This window comes from Cottoperca gobio, chromosome 6, assembly GCF_900634415.1.
Source record: "Cottoperca gobio chromosome 6, fCotGob3.1, whole genome shotgun sequence".
Taxonomy (NCBI): domain Eukaryota; kingdom Metazoa; phylum Chordata; class Actinopteri; order Perciformes; family Bovichtidae; genus Cottoperca; species Cottoperca gobio.
The window spans coordinates 1933304-1954608 of record NC_041360.1 but is presented as its reverse complement, the minus strand read 5'-3'; the positions used below and the strand labels follow the sequence as shown (position 1 = coordinate 1954608).

The 21305-nt window shown below is 40.9% G+C and overlaps 1 protein-coding gene across 6 annotated transcripts in view; it reads left to right on the top strand.

The window, feature by feature from the left end:
* The first annotated feature begins 840 nt into the window (after positions 1-840).
* Positions 841-21305, top strand: part of LOC115009138 (septin-7-like) — a 49385-nt gene continuing 28920 nt past the window's right edge. For 2 of the 6 annotated variants that reach the window (XM_029432926.1, XM_029432924.1), the window contains exons 1-3: positions 841-1128; positions 5309-5408; positions 20670-20776. In XM_029432926.1, the coding sequence (XP_029288786.1) occupies positions 1090-1128; positions 5309-5408; positions 20670-20776 (246 nt within the window). In that variant the 5' untranslated portion in view covers positions 841-1089. The remainder of the gene's footprint in view (positions 1129-5308; positions 5409-20669; positions 20777-21305) is intronic. The other 4 variants (XM_029432925.1, XM_029432927.1, XM_029432930.1 and 1 more) reach the window with 4 other exon arrangements.

Genomic DNA, 21305 nt, shown 5'->3' with positions numbered 1-21305 from the left:
TTTATTTCCTATATATTGTGGATTTAAAATAAATGAAATCACATATGTCTCACTTGATACTTCATGGTATGGCATTTACCACGTTGTCGGTTGTTCATAATTGTTTAGTAACGTCTTTGAAGCCAAAACATGTTCACCTCCAGCACATGAAGGCCTTACACACACGATCAGAGGCCGATCACATTCGTGTTTGACCAATAGGAAGATAGATTCAGGTCTCCCATAACTGCATCAAGCTGGCCAGTAGTAGACCGGAACGTATGTGTATTTCCTTTCAAAATAAGAGCCTAAATCCGGCTCTGCTGTCGTCCGTTCTTGTCCTTTGTCATGAGGTAGTTTCTGTTAGTGCTCTTTCTGAAAAGCTGAAATATTATTCTGCTAGAGTTTTTGGTCCACATTTGAAGCTGAATTAATATATATTTTACAGTGTAGTTGTGAGTACAGAACAACTATAATTTTAGCAGTACAGTGAGAACGCCCAGGAGTTTAGTTAAATGCTAACAAAATAAACATTATTTTATTGTGGTTGTAATGACAAAATATTTTAATGTCCAGAACAATGGGGTTATCAAATTTAACTTAATGTATTGGGCATAAAACCCATCTATCATAATGTAGCTTTCAAAAATATATGGGTAAAGCTAGTGGAAAAGCTAGCTTGAAAATAAAAAAGTTGGGTACCAAAAAGCAAAACGACCAGAATAGTTATTTTCACACTTGGTTATACGTTTTTGACAAATGCTTTACACAAAAGATACAATTGTCGCGATACATTTCGTATTTTTCTGAAATTCTCAACCGGATGTAATGTGTATTGTGTTTGCCTCGTGACAAAAAACAGTCGTCGAAGCACTGGAGCATTTTTCTTCACTGTGCTACATCTGTTAGTAGTATCCGTCAGCGGCCATATGTAATTTAACCTCATTCATTCGTTCACTGACGGACTTTGCTTCTTTTTGTTTAAACCAAACTACGGGTTTTAGGGTCGAAAGTTGTGTACTTGTCTCTGCTCCGTCATTCTTTTGGACGTTAATCAGTTTATGCCTCGGTGACTGTCCGTTGCAGGCTGGGTTGTGACAGCACAGTACAATGATCGAGCGACCAGAGACTGCGGTTCCCAGCATCGCTGTAAGTCCATTTGTCTCCCAAATATACCAATGTGCAAGTGTTGACACTACTGTTATTTACAATAGACTATAGTTGGAATCCCCTATGTAACCGTATCCGTCTTTTGGTTCCTTTTGGTACCGACGACTCGTATATGGATCGAACTGAACACCAAGCTCCCTTAACAATCTGGTCGTTTTATTATATGTTGCATATTTACAAAGACATATACTTGAAAGAAACATCACTCACACCTTCTGACAAATTGATATAGTCTACTGAGAACTTCGGCATAATGTGGTTGACCAACAACATGTATTTCAGTAAATGCCATCGACTTAAATACGAATCACGACTCCCACCTCTGTGTAGCATTATTCTGTTTAAACGAGATTTTGTGTCGAAAATGTATAATAATTTATATACAGTGTTTGCTAAATGTACCATTTGGACCCAATTGACAAAGTGATAACACTATAAGGTGAAATGGCAGTTCTGATTTGAATGGAGGCTGGCGTGAGGGTTCCTTGAACGTTTTATTTAACAGCACGTATCAGTGGACGTGGTCTGGTCTCATTTAAGATCGTATGCAGTCGGGAAATATATGGGCAACAGTAAATTCTAGTTTAGACCTTGACAATATTACTAGTGACAGTATGAAATAGAATAAAATGTAGATGATGGCGCTAGCCAGCTGTGGTGGTCTGATTATATGCTTTGAGTATCAGAGCCCAGATAAGATTTGCTCTCCTGCCAAATTCCATTAAGAAACATCGCAGTTTAGAACACAACCAATCAAAAAGGGTGAATTTAATTAAGTAAAGCATTGCTTGGTGGCCTGTATTGTGTATACATAACAATAGTGGCTGAACCATTCACTACTAGATAGTACACAACCATGTTCCCTAAATGACATGAATGTTCCGCTACCAGATAGCAAATCTTTATTAAACTGCTTTATTGTTGAATGCAGTTTGCTGTATCCACACGACTACGTTTAGCAATAAGAACCCTTTTTGACGACCACATCTGGTTTGCTTTGTTAATGACTTTGAACACAACTTGTATTTAGCAATGAGTGATTACTCATCGCACAACACACCACACTTTGTGTGTGTGTTGTATCTGTTTGTGATACACTCTGGGAGTTACTTTCCTTTATATCACACCAAGGGGGTGGGTGAAGTTTCAAATAATTTCTGTTTTAATACTGCAGGGTTAAGAGGTGCAATATTTATTACACGATTATTATTCAATATGTAGGCTATAAATGAAAGCTTAATACAGCTGATGGAAGCAGTGAGAGGGCCTCAGCATCAGCTGCTGAATGCATGGGGGGGGGGGGACGACTTACAGATGATGTCAGTGAACCAGGCAGCAACTATCACCACTGGGTGGACTGGGGGAAGGGTTAACTGTAAGACTAGCCTTCCTCTCTATCATCCCCCATTACTTCCTTTTATCTCTTTTACTCTTTTATGTCCCCTGCCCGTTTTTCTCTCTGTTAGTCACTTTAGTATGAAACATAACCACATTAATCATACTACATTGCATATGTGGCAAGTGCCAATGCAGCATTGCAAATATTGATAATGATACTATGATGAATACAGTTATCATTAAGTTGGAAATGTGATGTTTCAAGTGTGTTGTGTTTTTCTTACAAACCTCATTATACACTACAGACACAAAGTCCCTGTTAATAAAAGGTTTTCTTATTCATATACTTATTCATACACACTATGTTGACGCATTCACACAGTGCACCATTTGATCCACAGACTTCCATCTACACACACATACAGAGGTTTTTAGTAGCTTGACACAGACAACCAGTACTCATAATTTCTTCCCAATAGCTAAATGACCAACCCAGTATGTTCCATTACCTGTGCTGCCCACAGTGCAGCTAGGGGTAAATGGACAGACCACCAGAGGCCTTATGTAACACATGCATCATTATCACACACACACGAAACTTGTATGTGGGTGGATCAAACATGGAAATAGCTCAAAGCGCTTCAGGCTTGTTCAGAGGAGTTACGCCTGGTGTCGAGCTGCATGCATCACAGAGTAGATTGCAAATAGTAGAGGCAAATAGATTGTTTCCTTTATAACAATAACAATACCATCCACTGGTGTTGTTAGTGTCTAACCTACAGGTATTCTGGATGTCACACTCAACAGTGGGAATGTGGAAAACATTTAAATGTACAGTTAGGCTAGTTATGGGCAAGGCACCTATAAAATATAGGTTCCTTGGTTAATAGGCGTTAGTTATTAGTTACTGTGTTCCACCTATAGTATGACAGAAGATTTATTGTCTTCAAACTATTTTTCTTTAATTGTCCAATGATGGGAATGTATGCTAATGTAAGGAGTCCTCTACCACGACAGATGTGGTGGGTCAACCTGGAAGCCACAGAATACTGCTAACTTTGGCACCCACCGAACATCCATTTCTTTTAAACAACATTAGGTTTGGCCGTGTTGACAGTGTTAGTTTTCAAAAACCTATGGACCATATTATTTTTGTGTTGCTAGGAAACGGCCTCCAGACTGTTTTGTGAAATACACTGGTCTAACCCTTATGAATGATACAGTCTTTCAAAAGACATACAGCATGGTGAAAAGCATGCAGACATCCGGCCAATCCCAAGATGTTTGAGCCTGGATGCAGGGATATGCTCACATTCAGCCACAAGAGCATTAGTAAATTCAATACTAATGTTTGGCTATAATGTTGCAGACCATCCCAAAGGTGTTGGATGGGGTTGAGGTCAGGGACATGTGCAGGCGAGTCAAGTTCTTCCTCATCAAACTGGAAACAGCATGTCTTCATGGACCTTGCTTTGTGCATTGTTATGTTGAAACAGGAAAGGGTTTTCCCCAAACTGTTGCCACAGTGCTTTTAGGAACACTATTGTCCGACATAATATTGTATGCTGTTGCATTAAGATATGTTAATTTGAGCTAGGGGCCAAACTTGCTCATCACCATTCCTAACCGGATACATGATAATTGCAGTGTTGTGTGGTTGTGGGGAAAATAAAGGTTATGGAAAATGCTGATGTTGGGACAACTGGTGACAGATGGTGAATGTATTCGCACTCAGCAGTGATGATTAAGTGCAACATAAATGTGACACCCATAGCACACAAAAGACACATCATACAGACAAGAGTAGTAGTCCCAAGTACAGAAGTCTGCACATGACGATTGAACAAGTTTATAGTAGCAGTTATGTGCCTTCTATTAACATGGCCATATAATGCCCGGTTCTATGTGTTCACAACCAAGGATAGTTTCATTCTTTGTCTTTATTTTGGATTTTGAAGTAGTCAACAATTCAGCTGCTGGTGCTTTTAAACCCCCTCTTTCAGGAGACCTATCAGGGCAGAGCTTCCGTTTTCCATCGGCACCATGCGTGACAGAGCCTGAGAGGCTGCTCGCTGGCAGGCAGGCAAGTTATCGATTGTGTTTGCCTCACGTAGCGTGCAGCACAGTACACAGGGATGGGAGGGGGGTGTTATCTGACAGCAGACTGGGATTTGAGGTATAGAGTAATGGGGAAGGGAGAAGGGAGAAAGGGATGACGAGTTACCTTGGTGGTAAGTTTTATTATACAGAACAAATGTAATCTCCCCATGTGCATTTGATTCTGTTTGTGTTGCCTTGACTTTCTCCACGTAGCTTTACAGTTCTACTTTGAGAAACTGATTGGTTTCATTTATTGGCTTATATTACTTCTCTGTTTTAGTTTAGTTGTTTGATGGACTTTGGCAGGCTTGACTATTCTTCCTCTTTCCATCCTCCTCTGTGAAAGGCTGTTATTTCTCTCTGTGTGTCTGCCCCTCTCAATTCTCTTCCCCTTAAAACTGCCTTTTTCCCACTTGTGTTTATGCCAGCTGTACTTCACTTCAAAGCGTCTCTGTCGCTGCAGGACATAGAAATACCAATTGCAGGTTCACAAAAAACAAGATCTTTGTCACTTTTTGCACACATAATTACTGTGTGCAGTTCCAAATATGCTGTGTATTTGTTTCTTAACACACACACAAAATACCATAGTAACAGAGATTGTGTGTGTGTTGCATGCATGCGTCTGTATGTTAAGGCCTAAAGCCTGTTAATGCTGTTACAGGCCTATACTCTATGTTAAAGATACACATTTCAGGCGTGTGTTTGTGTGTTTCCTCAGCAGCGGAACCTGGAGGGCTATGTGGGCTTCGCTAATCTCCCCAACCAGGTGTATCGGAAGTCAGTCAAAAGAGGGTTCGAGTTTACGTTAATGGTTGTAGGTAAGTTGGAAACATCTACATCATCATGACTGAGGATGTGAACGTGCTTATTTGCTTCAGTGCATGTGAGAATGTTTGTGCGCCCAAGTCAAACCTATGTGAGCGCACCTGCCCACCCATCTCCGCTCGTCTGAGTGTGCTTTCAGTTTTGTGTGAATGTGGGTCATCAGCGCAGGTTGAAAGGAGGTAAAACATGTGTGACATGCAGTGCACTCAGTTGCTCAATTTAAAAATCAGTTTCTGCAGACGGGTGGTGTCCTGTGTGGCCTGGATTTAAGAACATCTACAGCAGGGGGGGAACCTTTTTCCTATCAAGGGCCATTTTATTTTTTACAACATCCTTCGAGGGCCATACTAATTATTGAACTCATAACCTCTGCAAAATAATAATAAGACACAGCCCATTCATTTCACCTTTCTTTCATGCTGTGCAAAAAAGCAACTTTTTTATCCTGTATCTTTCTGTTTTATCAGAAATCCTTTATTAGTCCCACAACGGGGAAATGTATCTCGTCACAGCAAAAGAACATATGAAGTAAAAAGGCAGTAAACAATAATTAAATATAATAAAAATAATATAAGTACCAAGTGGTTGATAGAAAATAAAGTGAATATTGCCCAAATTATAAAAAGTGAGTGTACAGTGCACAGCAGTGGTGGAACAGTCTGTTCTTGGTGTGGTGGTCTACCTCTCTATCTGTCCATGTTTGTATGTTACGCTCTGCAGAGAGCTGCTTGTTGGGCCAAACTCCGCCGAAGAGCGTTAACTTTATCCAAACGCACTCGTCCTTTCAGCTCGTGCAGTTTGACATGTCTCGTGCTGTAATGATGCTCGAGATTATCTTTCATCACCGCAAACACGTCCGCACAAACTAGACACACTGGCCTTTTACTTCCACAAAGAAATCATCGTTTGTCCATTTCTCCTGGAAAGTGACATCCAGCTTTCTCATGTTTACACTCGCCACTGCTGCGTTCACTGACTGTCAATGACTGGTCTCGTTTAATATTGAAGTTTTTTGACATGATGTGACCATGTGATGACACGTTCCGCTCGTGTTGTGTTCAGGGACCCTGACATTGGCCAGGAAAAATTGGCCAGTTTTCTATTGCTGTCTAGATTATTATTTTATTTTTTTCGTGGATTTCTTTGCGTGTGTTTATGAATTACCTCGAGGGCCGGATCAAATGGTCGTGCGGGCCGTATACGGTGTTGTTCAGTGACGGAGAAAGAGCATGTGAAAATATTTCTTGTGAAAGCTGCATTCTCTCAGTTTCCCAGGGGAGTTGTCTCTGTAGTCCCAGGACGCACAATAACACATCTGTGTGCTTTGGATGATTTGATTTGGAACGGTGGCTGCAGGATGAGGCCTCAAGTATGAATGAACCTAGTTACAAAATGTGGCTAACTGCATTACAGTGGGAAGGAAATGGACAGACGGTGGAGGAGCCATATGTTTGGCTGTCTATGTGGATGGACACACACTACCGTGTAGAAGTAGTGTTGTAGGGAGCCAACATTACATCCGGACCAGTCTCTGTTCCACTGGCCTCTGTAACCCAATGCAATCTCTCATTCAGCATTTATTGCATCAGTCTATCTGAAAAAGTGAAGCGTGTTTCTGGGGTTTACTTTGCATATTCAAATCAGCATCCCCTACAGCAGTTGCTATAAAAAATTTAAACCTTTGTGATTTTGGTTGGTTTACAAAACATTTATGTGTGAACAACCTAACATTTCTTAAGAAGAATAAGTGCAATTACGCATTACAACTTAAAGATCACAGTGTATCTACAAAGACACAAAACATTTATTGAAAAATTGCAGTTAATGTCTGTAATTTTTACACTTTGCAAAGTCATCCCGCGGGCTGGATTGGAGGTCCGTATGTTTGACACCCCTTGTCTAAAGCTTATGCAGCTATATTATTATGATTTGTATTGGCAGATATTTCATATTAAATGACAAAAATGTAATTCTCTACATTATAATTCTTTAATTATTGCTGTATTTTCAACTTTTCCATTATTTTCAAAGAAAGCAAATAAGCATATTTCCCAAAATGTTGAACTATTCCTTTAACAACACTAACTAAACTGATTGCTTGAAAACTTTAAGAGAAAGACATAGTTCACATCCAGTCTCGGTTCCAATTGTGCTTTCCTTTCTTTCTGCATTTCATCATTTCTGCTCCTTCATAAATGTTCTTTTTTTGGCTGTTTTTGACAAGCTTTTTAGGTTTTTATGTTAGTCTAAACTTTTTTCCAGCTAGCATTTAAATGTTTCTAAAGGTCATGAATGTAACTCAAAGTATCTTGTGGTGACCCCGATCATTTCAGTGGTAGGAGTAAGACATTAACACAAAGAGGCGTCCAACCTTTATTATTTCAGCCTGGGGTTTCAGCTTCCTGTTTAGTAAACAGCCACCGTGGAAGAGCAGCAGGGACACAAAGACAGCAGAGTGACGGCTTGGGTGAGAACCAGATAGAGATCCACAAGCGATCAGATGCTGTTTCAGGCCCTCTCACATATGGGCCCCTCTGTCTCGCTTCATAGTTTTCTTGGCTCACAGCCCCACATACCCCAGCTGATCCTAATTACACACATAACAATTGTGAGGAGCAGAGCAGTGTGTTGGCCACTCCACACAGCAGACATTTGAAGAAGAGGATCGGAGGGAAGTTTCTCAGCCAGGGCGTGTTTGTCCCACCACTAAATGATGCTATGATGAATGAAAGCTGACAAAATATAGTAAACATGTTTCCATGACAGACGAGATGAAACTGAATTAATCTCCATATAATACTGTGGACAAAAAAGAGTTGACTGAAGATTTTGAAAGTAAAACCTTTTAACAAAAATTGCTGTATATTATTTGGTGATATAGTGGTTGGAGATAAAGTTAGTTTTTGTCAGCTAAGTTATCGATGAGTTAAAGCAAGTATAATATGTTAAGTGTTTGTCAACTAAAACGAGACTAAAATGTTCACGACTAAGACGAGGAAACCTGCTATCCTGCAGGAAACATGGGCGCTATTTAGTCTATTTAGCTTTTCAAACCTTCATGTTTTCTCTACACTCTACCCCCTACTCCTCCCTGGTATCTTGTTTTTAAAGAGTTACTGAACTCCAACAGAGGAGGCTTTCATAAAGAGAATGGTGCAACACAGCTAACAAGCTATGATAGCTCCCTCCATTTTGGACTCTGGCTCTCCGTTAAAGATCAGCACTGTCAAGTTGACTTGCTATCGGTCAGTTGAACGTGTGCAGATTTACTCCGCCCCTGCTTTTGAATTTGCGGTTTGAAATGCTTTACGACTTAATCTAGAAATGGGTGAACTGTGTATACAGTTTGTATCGTGAAAAATCATGTTAGGCATTTACAATGGACTCTTATATTGTGTAACTTTGGCAATTGGTACAATAAACTCCAGTTCATGAACCGTACAATCGACCAAAAAAAAGACTATAAATATGACCATGATCACAAAACAATGTAACGGAGAAATGTAGGAAATAGCAGCGTATAGCCTATTATATTTTTATTTGAGACCTACAGCATCCGGCAGATTGTGGGCTGGCCTCAGTACTGCTGTACTTGGCATTGTAGTGAAGTGTTGTCGACTCAGAGGCCCATTTGTTCAGTTTTGGAACAGATGTTTGAGTAGGAGACGACTGGGCTGATGCCTGCAGGTTAGCCTTTCAACTTCAGCTGGTACTTGTGAATGTGAAGGTAAGAATGGGTTTTCTTTTGATAACTTAATACAAATATATCAACCGCTTTCTGTTCCCACCACCACTAGGTACAGTGTGTATGTATGTGTGTATATATATATATATATATATATATATATATATATATATATATATATATATATTATTACAAAATGTATAAATCTTGTCTCCCTTATATGTGTCGTGGTGAGAGGTTTTAGATGAACAGATTATAATGGCATCCCGCTGTACTGTAACTGTTCATATAATCAGACTATTCATGCTCGATACTGTTGCAAAAGACTGAAACAATATTTATTTTATAATTCATTGCTCTGTGTGCACTACAAGCTAAATAATTGCATATATATTACAATACGTTAGAGTTCATTTAGCTGACGCTTTTGTCCAAAGCGACTTACAATAAGTGCAAACAATCATGAGGATACAACTCCGAACAGCAAGAATCTTGCAGGTACATTATCTGCAGATAAGCCAAACAAAAGTGCAACATACAGAAACATAGAATACAAATGAAACCATTAGCTACAAATAAGCCCAACCAATGTAAGTGCAACATACAAAATGTAATTATTTATTTATTTGTATATATTTTTCTTATATAGCAACGCTTGCATTTTTGGGAAATACTTTTTACCGTCTTACTTGCTGCCCTATTCCAGCATCCTACCAGGAATATGTTTTTTTTATTAGATTGGCCAACGGCGCACATTGCTGGATGAGGTTGCATCACGTTTCAGTGAAAGTTGAGCCAGCTTCTACTGGACCATGTGTTTTGACATCGGATGCACCCCTACTGTGCCAACAGACACTACACCACTGGCTGTGGTGGACTGTGTGGCTTTGTGATATTGCTTGTTCTGATGTGGTATGTAGGGATGTTGTATTAGGTTTTATATATGAAACCAATTCTTGGTATGGAAGTCAGAATGATGGTATTGTGTGTTTGTGTGGGTGCCTGTGACGCCCATGTGGAGCTCTGAGCTCTTTAGCCGCTCTTTTCTTCCTCCTCTCTATCCAACGCTCTGTCTTTTCCCACTCAATCTGTCCCTCTCTGAGGAGGAAAAGCAGCTTCCTGCCCCTTTGTCCTGCTGGCAGATTGAATAGAAACTCCTGGAAAGATTAGCAAGATCCAGCGCCAGTGTAGAGAGCTGAACAGAGCTGAGAGTCAGATCCGAACTGAAGGGAGCTGGGAGGAGAGGGGAAGTGATGCTTCATGCTGCTTCTGATGTGTAACAAGGCCAGTACTTATCAGCCCCGCAGCCTTTGCTTTTCAGAAGCTTTCTATGAGACTGATCTTGCAATAAGCGCTCTGAGTTGCATGTGGGACATTGCATTACAGTGGAAATGATACAAGTTATTTTAAAGTTTCACTATCTTTTGTTTATTCTTTCAGTATTCCCCAAGTTTCCCCAATAATTAAGTTCTTATCAGAGTAGGACTACAACTAGTCCTGGATATCAAACATCATTTTTTGGTACTGACCAAAATGTCTCTATAGCACTGAATGAGTACTGCCAAGTACCAAAAGCTGGTAATTAAACACTGTACAGATTCATAATCTGGTTAACTTGTTTTCTTATCAGATAGTTCCTGATTTAGATCCAAACCTTTTGAACAATACCCACTACTACAATATCAGAACAACTACACATCAGTTTAGTCTAATGAGTTCTTTGTATTATGTTGAAAATGTTGAAACATTCACATGTTCAGATAGCTCTAAGTGATGTTTTAGAACTACTGACAGACACTCTGACCCTCTGCACAGAAGTACAGCCCCACAGAGCTGGCTGTAGACTCTAATTGCACATTCGCATTATTGAGAAAAAACTGTCCATTATATTGAGACAAAATGATCTACTACTTGCAACATTAGCATTATAGTTAATGTATTAGTGATTTGAAGTGGTAAATAACGCTCTGACCAACGCAGAACACACAGCTGAAGACCCTTGTTTTGTGTTGTATTGTGATTACGCCTTAAGTTCTTAACAATAATTGGCTTACACTGAGTATCTGATTATAAAAATGTCATCATGTCGTAATATATTAATACCCTTATCAAATACCCCTATGGTCTTGCTTAACAAAGCTTTGGCATATTGCATTTGTGACACGCATCTCCATTAATGTCAGACTAGGTGTTGCAACAGTGGTCAAAGGCAAAACACCTACTGTGACATCACTGATGTGTGACTTTACTGACATCCAACGGAGCCCAGCGCCCTGCCTGAAATTCAAGATGTTTTTTTGCTTTTTTCTCAAATAAAGAAATTAATATATTTTCATTATTCACAACTTACTTTTCACATTGACAGGTGCTCTTTTATTAAATAAACTAAACACTTATGCTATTGATCTAATTTATGTGCACGTTTCAGTTTGTACTGTCTTCTTTGCGCTTTCACATTCTCTCCGTTTTGCGAAGGGCGGGGCTTCGCAGCTGACACACACACATGTGCGCACACACCTACAGAGCGGAAGAGAGGAGAGGGGAGAACTAAATACATGGAATCGCAGTTTCGGGCTTCCGGTGGAATCGCAATGCATTCTGGGGTGGCAAGACTAGAAAAGTGAGCACCAACTCCACAAGCGCCGCCATATTGGATTTATTGTCTACGTGTTTACATTTTACTTAGCTTATTCTTCAAGCGTGTTTACATTGTATTTGGCTAGTTTTTAGTGTGTAATCATCGCTCTTCTAGTTATGGGATTTGGACACCGACATTGTGTAGGTGAAAGGATGTTCAAACAGTGGGAGAAAGCTAAATAAATGGGCAGAATCTCATTGTGAGCTTCACGATTGCAAAAATTGCGACTGCAAGCCCCCGTTCGAACGAAAGAATTTCAATCACAGAAAAAGAAAAGACTAAGCTTTTGGTTATGCCGAGTGGCGTTTCAGTGCCTGATCCCTTGACATTGCAGGATGGCTGGGTCAATGAAAACAACAGCATGACTTCTTGGCCGCCGATATACCTCAGTGATATAACATTATTTTTAATGTCTGACCACCCAGGGAACGATGTCGAGTTTCATAAACGAACTTTGAACGAATACAAAGAAGGCAAAGCATTTAGACTGTTTGAGTCTGGCTGGTTGAAACAAATATCTTTCAATCCTCTCGCAGATTCTGAGTATTGCTTTTTGAAAGCAAAATGTACTCATTCAATGAAAACTTCCCATACGCCACATTCGGCATGGATCTGCGCAGTCAAGAAAACTGGCGATATCATATATACATATAATAAGTGCTTATTGCAGTTGTGTTGCAGGGATAAGCTATTATAAATATATACCTAACTTGTGTTTGATTAATTATTATAAAACTCAATATATAGAAAGTACATTTGTCAATATATAGATCAAGTAGATAGACTACATACCCCAGGTCGAGTTCAGGATCACGGAATTCATTTGTTGGTTTTCCTTGCATGAAATGCTCACTGCAAATCCGCCAAGATTTCTTGGGCTCCCAAGACTTCCCATTGTAATCCTGTCTCTTACAGCTTTGGTCCATGCTAGCCTTCTATCATTGTTCTTTAGTGCTGTTGGAAATGGAAATAATATGAATGGGGGCAATTTTTGCAATCGTGAAGCTCACAATGAGATTCTGCCCATTTATTTAGCTTTCTCCCACTGTTTGAACATCCTTTCACCTACACAATGTCGGTGTCCAAATCCCATAACTAGAAGAGCGATGATTACACACTAAAAACTAGCCAAATACAATGTAAACACGCTTGCAGAATAAGCTAAGTAAAATGTAAACATGTAGAGAATAAATCCAATATGGCGGCACTTGTGGAGTTGGTGCTCACTTTTCTAGTCTTGCCACCCCAGAATGCATTGCGATTCCACCGGAAGCCCGAAACTGCGATTCCATGTATAGAAACCGTGGCACGCACGCACACACAATCTCCCGCGCCAAGCACGCGCACGCAATCCCCCCCCCCCCCCCCCCCGCACGGTGAGCGCCCCTCCAAAGCCGTAAACCTGTGAATGAAAGTGAATGAAGAAGCCAGTAAAGTGATGGATCAGCTTGAATCTCTTTTACAGTTCAGTATTAGTCAGCCTACTAAGTCAGTATCTGTTTATCTGCCTCACTGATCCGTGTCTGATTAAAAGACTGTTTCCCTCTCTGTCCTACTGTTCCTGTTGTAGTTCTCTAAGGTGTGTGTGTGTGTGTGTGTGTGTGTGTGTGTGTGTGTGTGTGTGTGTGTGTGTGTGTGTGTCCAGATAAGACGGTCTGACAGATTTATGATTGACCACCTTGCCTACTGACCTTGCAGAAGGGAGTGAGTGAAGGAAGGCTTTAGTCTTGTTAATCTGCTGGTTTACCCTGGTGTGTTATTACACACCAAACACACACATTCCCTCATGCTCACAAACGCACATACACTCATTCAATGTGGTGACTAGGGTTGGGCATGTGACGATGTCTACAGTGAAGCATGGCAATGCATGATGATATTTTGTATTTGGGCCGTTGTCTAATGGGCTACTCCAATAGGCTAAAGGTGCTGTTATTATGTGTCTCTGTGGCTCTCGCTGCACGTCTCTCCTCTCTGCTGTGCTGCTTAACTCAGACTGCAGACTAGAGCTGTACAAGTCATCCAAACTGATCAAATCATATGGCACAAAACCCGTTACAGGAGCTATATCCACATTACAAATAACAGGATGTCTGTCGTCTTATCAATCGTGACGTTCTTTCGCCAGGAGAAAGGACGCCACTGCCCCGGTGTTGGTGTGGACATTGGAGGTTTTTAAATCTCAATCCCAGTGTCAGGTGTCGATGACAGCCAGCTGCTGCGATGGATGATGGCATCGTTCTTCAGCCCAACCCTAGTGTTGACCCATGTGTATGAAACAGACCTCACTCTTTTTTCCTTCCATCTACTTAATCCCTCTCAGTTCCAACTCTCAGTTCATCTCAAAATCTCAGAATGAAGGATTTCAACTTCACCCAGCTACTGTCACTGTTTCACAATTGAGAGTGACCTGTAACAAAGAGAAGAAGATCGGTGGTTGTTAGTGTGACAGTTGCTCATTCATGTGGTAATTCCTCATTTAAAATTCAAACTTCTCTCAACACCAATTTTGAGCTCAGTTTTGCTGAACAATGCCATTCTTGGCACTTGACATCTGATGGTTAAAGTTCAAGAACTGTGGTTTACAAGTGCCAACAGAAATATATGATTATGGGAAAGTTTTGTCTTTGCTGTGGTTATTTGAAAGTTCAAATGTAGCAAGTTAATAGAAACGCATCATAGACTTCCACACTCTGATGACCACAATTGGGTGTTGCTCTGTTCACCTCCACCACACACGTCCATTTAAATAGTTTCCCCCCCATCAACAGTTATACCAGATAAACTGAAATTGATGTTAATTGATTTTAGATTACATACAATTGCTTAGATGAGATACAGTTGTCTGATGGACATCATGACATGTGAAGCACCTCCCTGTGATCCTTTCCCTGCACCGCAGTAGGTGTTTTTCATGGCAGCCATTATGACGTGTCTCCCAAAGGAGTTGTAATGCTGTCATCCACCCCCTTACAGAGTTTATTCTTTATTACATTTGGATAAGTGCAACTTTTCAAGTCCAAATTGGCTCTTCATCAGGCACAGTGGAGCATTGTGGACAATGTGTCATTGCAGGAAAGACACATGAGCAATTGATCATTTTAAAATTGGCTGCATTCCATTGAGGTATGTCAGTTCCAGTGCTGTGGTATTGTGTATGCTGGCAAACTAGCATGGTTTACTGGGAAAGGTTCAATGGAACAGAGCCATTGATAATGTTAGGTCTACCTGCAGGTATTCTGGTGGGTCCAATGTGGAGGTGGAATCCAGGGCAGGGTGGGGGATACATTAGAGGGATTATATTTCCCATCTGGCCTTTGAATGTCCCAGAAAGTCCCTGGAGGAGTTGAAGGAAGTGGCTACAGAAAGGGCTCATTTGCTTAACCACCACAACAACGGACCCAGATAAGCAGTGAAAAATGGATGGATGGATGAATGGGTTATTATACTGTGTTACATTGTACAGGTGTTACTTTTATTGTGTCTAACCCTTTATGTAGCATTATGGGCTACACACAGCTATGCTTCATGGACATAAAGTACATATTTGGCTGGTTATTCTTGCATGCCGAGCACAGTTTTCAACTGCCATACTCTGAACCCAAGAATGACAAGTTGGTACTTGTGTCCTTTAGCAGAAAGATGGTCCCATGTCATCTTGAAGACAACAGAATTCTCAAGCGTGAACGTTTGCAGTTTCATGCCATCGTTTCAGTTGCACAGCTGCTCAATTCCTCACTCTTGCACTTGGCATGATGTAACATTCATACAGCTAGTCCTTGATCAGCAAGAAAACTCTTGGATTTTTGTCAGTCGTTCTTCGGCTGTACCGAGAGAAGTCTCGCGGATCCAAAATTTCATAATGCTACCCAGAAAAGACACATTCTGGTCACTCAGCGAGGGCTGGGCAATATATGAATAATATATAATATGATAATAGAGCAATCAGAATATAAGACGTATATCGTAATATGGCATAAATGTTGTCTCTTCCTGGTTTTAAAGGCTGCATTACAGTAAAGTGATGTGATTTTCTTTACTTATCAGACTCTTCTTGCTCTTCTATTATTTGTCTTTACCCACTTAGTTATATACCTATATCCACATTACTGATAATTATTTATCAACCCAACAATATCTCAGCAGGACAGCTGCAAGTTACAGAATGATGTCAGAGTCTCTCGTTCAGTAATTTCCAGTCTGATGTCCGCTCTAGATTTGTGGTCAGTGTAGTATTAAGCCATCCATTTTACAGCAGCACAGGCCTCGTCACTATTGCTGGACAGCAGCATGTTTTAAAACCTACTTCACAAAGACTCCTTATTGCCTCCGGGCACAACACTCTGACCGTGTGTATGAGTGTGTGTGGATGGGTCATGCACATGTGCATGTTCATGCATGCTCAGTCAAACCACTGAAGGCAAGTATTTTCCTCTCCTTTCTACTTTTGTATTTTGCTGTGCTCTGGTTCGCTCCGTCTCTATTTTGAGATGCACATGTCTACTGTGACCCAGCACGTGCCGAATCTGTCAGATTTAGTCTCAGGCTCGGTGGATCGCAGCAAAACACTCACTCTCTAATTTAAAAACAAACCAAAGGAAAGTGGGTTGTGTCCCTCCAAGGCTCCAGTAACCAACATATGTGGGCCACTGCTGTCAGACGGAGTGCTGACTGAATTTAGACTGGATTCTGACTTTTCTATAGGTCTGTGCTGGACATGCAGATCCTTATCTTTGCCAAAACACTGACCTCTGACCTCTGCTTCAGCCAGTCCCATTTAGCCTCAACAATGGAGAATTATCTTTTCCAACCGACTTGTGTTCAGCAAACACATCATTTCTCACATCCAGCTTCTGTCTGTGGCTCTGTGATTTTCTATCCTTTATGTTCCCCAGATGTCTCAGTTTACACTTTCTGGCCTCACACATGCCTGTTAGATTTGTGTTTGTGTGTGTGTTGTGTGTGTGTGTATGTGTGTTGGTGCTAGTTAGTAGGCCTGTCAGGATGTGAGGGGGCCAGCTGCTGCCTCGGGGCTGAGAGGGAGATACAGAATGAGAGAAAGAGAGGGAGGAATGTCAGGAATCCCATGGGAAACCCACTCTGACTATTTCTATTTGTTTGCTTTTCTGTCTCTCTCAGTCCATCCTGCTATATCTCTTTCAACATGTACATATCTAATATGCATGGTTTTATATATGTATATACTACATTAATGAGCTACTGCACAGCAATGAGTAAGCATGGATAAAGATTCCCAGTGCACCAGTTACTAACATTAATGTCTGCTCACGCTGGCAGCTATTAATTTATCACAATAGCATAATAAATGATTGAGCTAATAGTTAAGCTAGTTAACAGTTCAGGAAGTCTAATTGAGATCAAGATCTCTTTTGCAAGAGAAACCTATGAAGGGAATGATGTAGGTTGGTAATAGGTTGCGTTCCCTGGACACCCTGTAACGATCTCCGTTTGTCTCAAACACACGTTCTATCTTCCCTGAGTCCCGTCTTATTTTCAGACTGTTGGCATCGACTTCGTAAATCTTGCTTTGCCTGTACGTGTCACACCATCTATGGACAGCCTGTATTGAAACTGCTAGAACAAACAGGAGCATGTAATACTTAAGTGAACAAAAAAACAAACTCATGAATATATGCGTTCATTTGTATGAAGAAGCGTGCAATGACTCCCCCTCTGTTAATGTGGGAGATAATAATCCCCCATACTAACTGACAGCAGGGACAAAGAGAAAGATAAATGGGACAAAATTGAATGTGGTTGTTGGCTGAGTGACACAGAGCTGTGGAGAGATGGAGTGATGTCTCAATGAGAGGAAGAGGAAGAGAAACAGCAGGGATGAGCTGGAAGGCTCAGCCATCCATCACTGATGTTCAGGTCATTAGTCTATTTACAGAGAGCTGGCACTGTGCTTCCACTTGTCATGTGGAACCAATAGTTAATTAATGCTGAACTAGGGAGGCTAATTGGGACGGACCTGCCCTCGGGGGTTTAGACTTCTGCAGTGAGCATCAGTAACACTGTGGGCCTCTCTGTCAGAGAAACTAACCTGTCATTTTGAGCTGCTACAGCAGTTAATAACCAACCATTCAATTATTTCTTTCTTCTTCTTTTTTTTTTACAGCATTTCAATTAGTAGAATGTTATTTTAGAATAGGGTTCATTGTTAATATCACAAATGTGGTTCACAATGCAGCTTAGTTTCTTCTATTTGTGTTTGTGAAACCTGTTTATTGTAGTTAGGACAGCCAACATGATGTTTTCTGAGGATCCACTGAGATGTTTGGTCAGTCATTTTATATTAAAAAAAATAGAATAAATTCTGTGTCCAACGTGAGAGGTGTTGCTAGATTGACAAACCCACAGAGAATTATCAAACGACTCTGCATTTGCAAAACCTCTGATGAACCCACTGTCCTCTACCTTCCCAGCAGCAAACCAGCAGACAAGGCTAGAGACTGGCTGGTGAACAGAGGAGCATTTAGCAGCTAGAGACACAGATAGTCCTCTAGGAGTTGGTGGAGAGCTATACAGGCTAAAAGGAGAGTGATAATTGGACTTTGTTGGCTGGACAGAAACACGAATACAAATAAATGCTAATGGTTGATATGGCAAATGTGGAGTGGTTTCCAGTTGTTCCAGTTAATCCATCACATCTGTTGCATTGTTTTTAGATAATTTTCTCCCTTGTGCTCATGGTTAGGCTGTTTGTTTTGTTATGTTTGCATCTGCAGTGACGCTAAGCTGCTAACAGGGGAAGCAGATGTATAGTTCAGTACTGAAGGACACACATAATCCAACACATTCACTTCCCTCCCCTCTAAGTTTAGATAACTTTCCCTCCTTTCAGGTCTGAGGAGGAGGTTTCATACATCTGTGCTATCTCGTCATGAAATGGCCTTTCTATACGTGTGAGCGTGTGTGTGTGTGTGTGTGCGTACCTGACCTCTAACTCCAAACATTCCTGAGTCAGCCGTCATGTGGTTGTGGAGGAAGTAGAAGATACTGATATGAAGTGTGTTCATAACTCGCACTGGGATAGAATATCATCCTTAACTGAGCACACGGGGCAGACTGAGGGGTTCATAAGGGGTAAATCAACTGGGGTTTCAAACCACACCGATGTGGACTGATGGAATACACAGATGTCCTGTGGAAAGTATGAATGAACCCTTCTCCCTGCAGATGTTCTCCCCAGGCAGGTGCCTGACTTGAAGGAGATGAAGAGAATCAATATGTATTTACATAGAATGAATAGAAAAGCAAAGCAGCTGCACTGGTGGTGATTGAATCTGTTCTGACAACTACGTTGGCAAAAGTTGCTCAGCTCTGACGGTCACAACTCTGTTCCCTGTCCTGTCTCTTTCTCAATAGCAAAGATCTCCGTACAAAACATTCAAGGAGCAGCTTCTCATGTTTAGGCACTGACTGTTGCAATTAAGCTATTAAATAACAAACATGGAAAAGGAAATCCCCATCTTAAAGGACGAGCATTTTACAGCAAAGCACACTGACTATTTATTAGCACCCGTACTCAGGTTGCATTTATATATAAGTGTCATTATATCATTTTATTTTGTGCTTCTGACATCTCCTAAATAATTAGGTACCCTTTCTAAGCCTTGCAGCAAATGTGTTTCTTTGAATTAGCATTCTACTTCATGCTAACCTCACAGTAAAACCCTCAGTCTGGAGCACTTTGAGAGGCCCCGGACAGATCGGACTCTGTCAGCTGTTGGGTTTCTGGATATTGCTCATCAATCTGCTGCAACATCTGATTATCATTGTGAAATGGAAACCTCCAGCTTTCTGCTTTTAGGTGCAGTATGGTAAGAGCAATACAGCTTGACAACACTACACTTATTGTGTATATTGTCTTAGCTTTGGAGAGCAGCTTGATTTATTTGACTGAATGCAGCAAGTTCTCTGCCGGTTAGCAACGCAGATAATAAAAGTCCAAAAATATATTCTTCTTTATCATATTAACATTCACTTCAAGGTCAGTTTGATTTATGATTTATCTTGTCTTTTGTCTGAAATAGTATTTTTCTTGAATTGTTGTCTTGTAAATGTTGGTAAGCTACTGTGTACCCACTCTGGTTGATGTTGGGTCACAAATTGTCAGTGTGGTGGTGGTGTCAGATTTTCAAAAGCTGAAAAGTAGCGTGGTGGTTTTTTGCGAGTCAGTCAGAAGTCTTGCTAGGACAAGCAGCCGTCCTTCCCTCCAACCAAACACTCCTCCAAGGCCTTCTCGTGAGACACGAGCCAGATGCTCAGCCATTAATCACAGCATTGTGTGTGTGTGTGTGTGTGTGTGTGTGTGAGAGTGTATAGAGTGTGTATGTTTGGAGAGGCTGTGCTCTTGGTCAAGTAAATGTTTACTGTGTGTTTTTGTGATTGATCTGAGCAGAGAATGGAAAATTGGCACAGAAAGAAGTGCATAGGAAGATTTATATGTAACGGAAGCGTTTAGTGAAAGGGACGGAGGGAGAGTTGAAGAATGGGATGGTGAGGGAGTGAGTGAGCAGGAGGTGGAGAGGAAATGTTTTATTCCCTCTTTCTGAAAGCTTTTTTTTGCTGGCGGACGAGCTCCTGACCTTTGCCCTCACAGACAATGATTCTACTTTCTCTGCTCTTCTCTTTCTCTCTCCGGGCCGTGTGTGTGTGTGTGCAATAGTGTGTGTGCAGTGAATTTTGTGTATGGTTTTTAATGTGTGTCCGCTTGCAGTTGAGCCTATGCATGCATGCACATATAACATGTGGCCAGCAAGCTGTCTTTCCATTTGCTGTGCTCATGTCAAATAAAATATGAAATGCTTGTTTTCATTGTTTTGCTACTAAATTGACAAAGCTTTAAATTCACACTCTATTTATGTTTTTAACTTTGTTACATTTGTGTGTGTGTTTCCTCAGGTGAATCTGGTCTTGGGAAGTCGACACTCATCAACTCTCTGTTCCTGACTGACCTGTACTCCAAGGACTACCCTGGGCCCTCCCAGCGCATCAAGAAGACTGTGCAGGTAAGGTTATTCAACTTCAAGGCCGATCACGTTTGGCGTCACTCCTGATTTTCAAGTTTAATTGTATCACAATAAAGGTTACGCTGTAAGTAGGTCAAATGTTCAGATATTTTACCAGACACAGACCTCTAAATAAACTCTCAAGCAACGTCTGTAGTAATATGATGGGAGAAAGAAGAACACAGTTCAAGCCAATTGAGTAGAGAAATAATTGATGATGGTGCGGTGATGTCATCCCTGCAGCCCTCATTGACTCTTCAGATGAAGACAACTCTGTCTGTTTAGAAACGCCACATGTCCATGGTATCTCCTGCCCTTCAGTCAGTGTATTCATGAGATGCTGAGAACTTGACTCCAAAGTTCTAACCTGTCCATTACCTTTGATGATGCATGTTGCCTACTATCTATAAGCTGGGAATGATTTAGTACTATTGAGAGCAAGAGTTTGCAATTTGTTACTTAGATCCGACATCATTACATTAAAGGTTCATCAATGGATCAGACACTCAAAACCTTTTAATACTCTGAG